Source organism: Hipposideros armiger, unplaced genomic scaffold, assembly GCF_001890085.2.
Source record: "Hipposideros armiger isolate ML-2016 unplaced genomic scaffold, ASM189008v1 scaffold_64, whole genome shotgun sequence".
NCBI classification, from domain to species: Eukaryota; Metazoa; Chordata; class Mammalia; order Chiroptera; family Hipposideridae; genus Hipposideros; species Hipposideros armiger.
This window is the reverse complement of record NW_017731414.1, coordinates 3,013,799-3,020,649: the sequence shown is the minus strand read 5'-3', so window position 1 is coordinate 3,020,649 and position 6,851 is coordinate 3,013,799. Positions and strand designations below refer to the sequence as shown.

The 6,851-nt window shown below is 42.1% G+C and overlaps 1 protein-coding gene across 1 annotated transcript in view; it reads right to left on the bottom strand.

Annotated features, from left to right (window-relative positions):
- The window catches only part of ATP6V1B2 (ATPase H+ transporting V1 subunit B2), a 34,722-nt gene extending 31,244 nt beyond the window's left edge, over positions 1 to 3,478 (bottom strand). Inside the window, exon 1 of the mRNA XM_019641847.1 lies at positions 3,221 to 3,478. Within this exon, the coding sequence (XP_019497392.1) occupies positions 3,221 to 3,424 (204 nt within the window). The 5' untranslated portion in view covers positions 3,425 to 3,478. The remainder of the gene's footprint in view (positions 1 to 3,220) is intronic.
- Between the last annotated feature and the right edge of the window lie 3,373 nt (positions 3,479 to 6,851).

Below are 6,851 nucleotides of genomic sequence, written 5' to 3'. Positions count from 1 at the left end.
GACCAAAGCAGAGGTAACAAACAGTTTAGAGTAAGGCTATAACGACAGTAAACTGCTCCTCAAAAAAGTGGAAACACTCCCCAATAAAAAGTTTAAAAAAAAACAACACTATAAGGGGCAGCCAGTTAGCTCAGTTGGTTAGAACGCAGTGCTCATAACACCAAGGTTGCCAGTTCGATCCTATTAGGCTAGGGCCTTTTCTAACACCCACACGGGCCACTGAGCTGTACCCTCCACAAATGGATTAAAACAACTACTTGACTTGGAGCTCATGGGTCCTGGAAAAACACACTGTTCCCCAATAAAGGTAAAAAAAAAAAAAAAGTGGAAACCCATTCACAGATTATAAGAATATTTCTATTTACTAAAATAACGACCATTCTTCTCTTGAAAATTCCAAATGAGCAAGAACTTGGGTGTGCTGGGAACAATCAGCATTTCTGACAGCACAGCAGATACAAGTTTACTTTACATGCCTAAGGCACTTTACAACCATCAAGTCCCATCTTTGATTCTGAACTATCAAGCAGGCAATACAGATATACAGAGTAACATTTAAAACCAAAATCTACAAAGGTTTTTAAGAAACACATATTTTGTCAGATGACATCCTCTTCCTCCTGCAGGATATGAGATTGTTCAACACTAGGAACACCACTTAATGATTGTGAAACTTTCAAAGAGAAAATTCAACAGCCCTTGCACAATAAGAGATCTAGTCCTTCAACATCCATCCGCCTTATTAGCAAAACAAAAACCCAGAGCAATCCTCTTCCCTTGTGCAAGAAGAGTAGATACCCACACCCTGAGCAATGAGCACTGAGGGAGTTCTAGAAAAAACAGGCAGATGATTCCTCCATTTGACTTTTCTGGAGTGAGCTCTGCTTTATGCTGTAACATAAGGTTAGTTGACCTAGGGTCTCAAGAACAATGGAGATTATGTAATTCAAAATGTTTAGCGTCCCAAATCTCTATGTAAACTATTGAACCTCGCTCAAAGTTTAAAAGAAAATCAAGTTTTCTTTTTTTGTGACTTCAGAAATTCAGCTGAAGTGCTCAAATTATGTCAAGCCTGCATATCTCATTTTCCATTTCTTGTTAACAGTCCTGTGATCTTGAAGTTGTTTTAAAACAGGATCCAATCTGTGCAATGGAACTGCCAATATTACTCCATTCCTTCATTCAAAAAGCACACATTAAATAACTGTATCACCTAAAATGGAATCATTGATCTTTAATGGAAAAATCAGGAGGTTAATCAATATTTACTCAGAAGCAATCAAAACTGTTGACTGGAATCAAGAATGTGGTAATACAGGAAAAAAGAACTGCAAACGCGGTTAGCTGGTAGCCTAAGTACGATCTCATTTATGCTTTTTAGAATAATCCACACACAAAACAGGAACCCAACCAAGTATCCCAACTCCCTACACTGAGTCCATTCACGTTAAGAATCTATCCCCTAAACTATTAGAACAAGGGGTTTAAATGCAAAGTTACATAACAAATTACAAGACACAGTACTTCTATGTGTCTAGCACTGTGCTAGGAGCTCTGAGGATCCAAAAAGGATTCCTGACCTCTAACGGTTCAATTTTAAGCATTACGGTTACAACAATTTTGTCAGGAGGAATTTCATCTGGAGAAGTTCTTCAGTCACTGGCTAGGCACAGAGAACAGTGAGAAATCATACTCATCTCCCTTAAGAGCTTACAACCTTAATCATGGAGAACTCTTTAATTAAACAATATTATTTCAGTTGATACTCTCTGAATTGACATTGAATGAATAATTACATGGAAACTACTGCACCCTTATAATCTTTTCCTAGAAGCACCAGAATGGATGTCTCTCCATTCTACCCAAAGGGAAAAAAAAAAGCACACAAATGCAATTAATAAAACAGAATTTGTAACTGTTAGGTATAAATTTGTCAAAGTTTATATAAGAATGCAACATCTGTCAATTTCCTGTAACATTTACATCACCTCATTCAAACCAATAGGCATTCTCTAATTCAGATAATTTCCCGTGTAAAAAGCACATTTCGGAACCCCATAAAATAGTGTTTTCCTCCTTCCTTACACTGCAGTGCTGTCACATGACCCAGTGACAGAGCAGGAGGGGATTACTCAGGCAGGAGAAAAGCCCTTCATCTGAAATTCTTGTTAACCAATGGGCCACTCACAAACAGGCATTCTGGCAATTAACCAGCGCAAATATAGTCCTGCCACCTGGGGAAACATCAGGTGCTTTCTCAAGTCTTAAAGAGTCTATTTCTAGGGCTCATCCCAGTTCCTAAGGAAGCTGTGAAGAGGCCTGATGCTACACAACTGTATTATTTAGTCATCAAGAACCATTTCTTTTGGGAACAGCTGAGCAGTTCACTTAAGCCTAATTTGTTAAGGTCTTTTTATAATCACAACACTTAAACATGCCTATGACTATGCTTTGCATATACGCTATATAATATGGGGAAAGCTGCTTGGCTTCCCCAAGGCAGCTTTGCACTCAACCAAGTTAGATTAACTGGTCAGTAAATGAAGATGCAATGGTAGAAAAAGGCCCAGCGAGAATAAAGAAACCTGGAATTTTAGTTCCTGCTCTGACAATAATTAGGTGTCTAAAGCCTGGCAAGAAGTCCTGTCCCTCCCGGAACCTTAAGCTTCTCACTGTAAAACGAGAGGGTTAGACTAGATGACCTGCAGTTTCCTTTTCAGCTCCAGCGTTCTCTGATATCTAGGTGTCCTTTTGTGGAACAGCCCCTCCACGAACATCTCCCTCTGGCAGCGTGCCGACCTTCATCCACGAAAGGCCTGACCACGTCAGCGATGACACTACACCTTCGCCCGCGGCAGGAGCTCATGATCTGCCCTGAGGTCCACGCTAGTGGGAGAGGATGGGAAGGGGCGTTCCCTCGATCCCTAAATATCTAAATGAGGTCAGGCGAAGATTAAGATTGGAGTGACAAGAAGCGGCCTTCGGAGACAGCAAGCAAGTGCCAGAGAACGCTCCAGTCGAGGGAAGTTGGAGAGGGCGGGGCAACAGTCAGGAGCCCACCAACCCCAGGAGAAAGTTCCGGATGGTGCTCTTGCCCTCACGGAAATGTAAGGGGCACGCAAATCTTCTTCTAGAGAGAGACGTGTGGGTGAGGGATGGGGGAAGCGAGATGGAAAAATAAATCCTCTCTCACCCCCCACCCCCAAGCCGCTGGCTAAGCAGGTGAGTGGGAGCAAAGGGCTGGGCTAAGAAGCAAAGACAGGATCCGTCTTACTCTCTGATACTCACTGAGGCGAGGCTGGGAGAGGTAGTTCCGGCTCACTGCCAGCGCCTGCTCCCGAGATCCCACCACCGCCCCAGTGGTGGGCACGGGTAGTTCGGGTGCGGCCCCGTTCACGATCCCCCTCATCGCGCGCAGCGCCATCTTGTCTCCTCCGTCCCGACTGGCCCCGCAGCGGCGCCGCGCAGGCGCAGATATAGCAGGGGCGGACCGCGCACCCGGCTCCGCCCAAACGTGCTGCGGAGCCCCGGCCTCGCCGCGCCCCCTTCGCTGCCTTCGGCCTGCAGCCTCGTGACTCGAGATCCGCGTGGGCGGGACTGAGCCTGCGCGCCAGCGAGAGGAGCTGACCAGCGTGCTGGGAGGGAGGGAGCCAGGCAGGGGAAAGGAAAGCAGAAGCGAAAGAGGGACCTTGAGAGAAAGGCAAGATTTAAGGGAGAAAGAGAAGAAAGGAAGAAAAAGGGACGCAAAAAAGGGAGGGAGGGGGAAGAAAGGCAAGCACGTTCAAGAAAAGGTCAACTGTCCATCTTATAATATTTCATGACATCAAATGAAGAGAACTCTGATACAAAACACACTTTGAAAAACAGAAGAAATATAAAACTTATTCCAGTGATTATTAACTTAGGATGCGATGTGGCATCATTCATTTTCACTTTACTGTCTTCCTGTTCATTTCATTCACTATGTATCATTTAAAAGACATATATTGGACTGTTTTAGGTTGGTGGCGGCGGTGTGAAAGATCAAGTTGAACCTATTTGAAAACTAAGAAACAGAACTAATGCAAGAACGACTAGCTGGCTGTGAAAGGTGACAGCCCAGGCTTGGGACCTGAACGATTGAATTGAATTGAGTTGAATTGAATTGAATTGAATTTCTGGTGGTGGAGGAGGAAAAGAGACAAGTTAATTATTTCGGGACCTGTTAAGTTTCCTGTGTAATGTTCAGAATGAAATTTCTATTGGATTATATAGGTAAATATCCCAGGAGAAGATATCTGGGCTGAACTGAGATAAAAATTTGTGGATTATTATGTTGGTGATATGGAAATAAAAGAGATAAAACAGGGAGCATGTGTATTGTGGGAAGATGCTAAAGACCAACTTTTAAGGGATCACTAAGATTGGGGGATGGACAAAGGAAGAGTACCCTGCAGTCGAACTTGGAATGATATTAGAGTTGGAGAGAGCCCATAGCACATGTCCTAGAAGCAAAAAGAAGAGAAAATCTCAAGGAGCGGTTGTTGTATAATATCAACAACCAAAGAGAAGGCAAGTAATAGTAGCACTACAAATATCCATTGTATTTAGCCATTAGAAGCCCATTGTTATACAATCGGAAGATAGGTGCTTAATAAAGAACGATAAACTTTTTTACATAAGTGAAAATTTTAGGGTTTGAACTGTATGTAACAGTGGTATGTTACAAATGAAGTGAGCATTACTCAGTTATTTAAAGTCTATTTTAAGTGCATCTCATTTCGATGCCCTTTGGTATAAATGCCCACTTCCCTTTTGAACCACATCGTTGAAGCAAATATTCTTTAATTTTGAGTGAGACAACATTATTTAGTATATCTTATAATTAAAAAAAGAAAGGCAAAACAATATGGAACACCATTTTGTTTTAATTCATGAGCCTGACTACAATTTTTAATTAATGTCCAAAGTTAGCAAGAGTATAAGGAAACAAGAATTTTCATAGTTTATTGCTAAAAGTATAATTGGTGTGATATCTAGAAGAGCACTTTGGTGGTATCAGACTCAAATATGTCATTGCTAGGAACTTAACCTATCCTTAGGAAAATTGTGTATATGACAAATATTTCTATTTTTAACTTAATAACGTTTCTGTGTTGTTTCAATCCTCTATTATGTGTTCACACTGATATTTTTTCAAGTACAATGTATGACAGCTTTTTTATTTTATTTTATTGGGGAATGGGGGAGGGGAACAGCGTTGGGGAATCGGGGAAGGGGAACAGACAAGTTGCTGTCCTTTTGTTCTTCAGTCTAGTTTGGAGGATGTTGCTTCACTGGCCCAAGTTGGTATCATTGTGCTCTTCCCTGGTGAGGCAGATTCTGGCCACTGGACGGCCGCTCACGGCAGCTCTTGGCAGCTCATGCCTGCTGCCAGCTGCTCACAGTAGCGTATGGTAGCCCATTGCAGCTCCACTGCAGCCTACACTGACACCAGTGACTCATGACAGCCCAGTTCCAGGTCGAGCTGTTGTTCACCATCTTAGCTGTACAGGGCGCAGTGTCACTGGCCCTCGTGTGGGATCCGAACTGGGGCCATGCTGCTCAGAGCTGGTGTCCCAAGCCAACTCTTAACCAACGCACCATTCAGCCGGCCCGTATGACAGCTTTTTAATGAAAATTATAAATCTGGTCTTTTCATGCTATTTCTTTCACAATAATAAGTAAGTTTCAGATACAAATATCACACTGTTAGCTATTGTTACACATTTTATCCTTTTATTTTAAGAGTAGTTCAAGATTTTTACTTTTTAAAATGTATTCTTTAACTTTTTTTACTCTGTGAGCAGAAATCAGTTATCGTCTATATAGTACATTTGCAAAATATTAACTCCAACATTTATTGAACAAACATTTGAACAGTTTATTATGTGTACTGGGTACTATTCTAAGTCCTAGAAATACACAAAGTGCCTGTCCTCACAGCATTCACAGAAGGGAAAAAGTCAGAAGACAAATATACTACTAATGTACCTCATAGAGATAAGCATGATGAGAAATAACAAAACAGGGTGAGGAGTAAAAGCGTGATCAGGATGAAGAAGATTTTTACATGGTATGGTCAGGGAATGCCCCTCCCTGAGACGTAAGAGAGAAAGTCATGGGAGGCTCCAGGATACATGTGATCCAGGTAGAGGGAAAAGTAAGTGGGAAAATCCTGAGGCGGAAGGAAAGTGAGGCTAGAAAGGATTAAGCTGAGCAGAGAGCAGTAGGAAAGAGAGCTGAGCCACATCAGTAGGGCCTTTGCAAGCTCTGGATAGGGGGGGTGAATTTTATTCTTACTGTGATTATAGTGTACGGAGGGATCATGTGACTTGATTAGGCTTTAAAAAAGGATTTTGCTGGGCAAAAAATTAATTGGGGCAGAAGGCAAGAGAGTCGTTGAGAGACCAGTTAGGAAGTTATTGTAATTGTCTGGGTGAGCACTGATGACTTGACCAGAGTGATGGCCGTCCTCCAGCACACCCCCATAGCACTCTGATCTTACTGCTATCACAGAATTCATCACTGTCATGACAGTATCGGTAACTGTCCATTTATGTTTTCCTCCCCTGCTGTTCCGATCTATAACCTAATATGGAACAAAGGGATTGGCAATGAGGATTGGAGGAGAGTGTGGTTAGGAGAAACGTTTTGAAGGAAAAAATGATAGAGATAAGACTAACATTGCTGTAAAATGGGGATCATTAACTGGAGACCCATGGAAATCTGAAACCTTATGAAAATTGTATGCATATGGGCATTTCCCATGGAAATGACCCATAGATTTCTATCAGATTCCCAAAATAGCCTGAAACTAAGAGAGAGAGAGA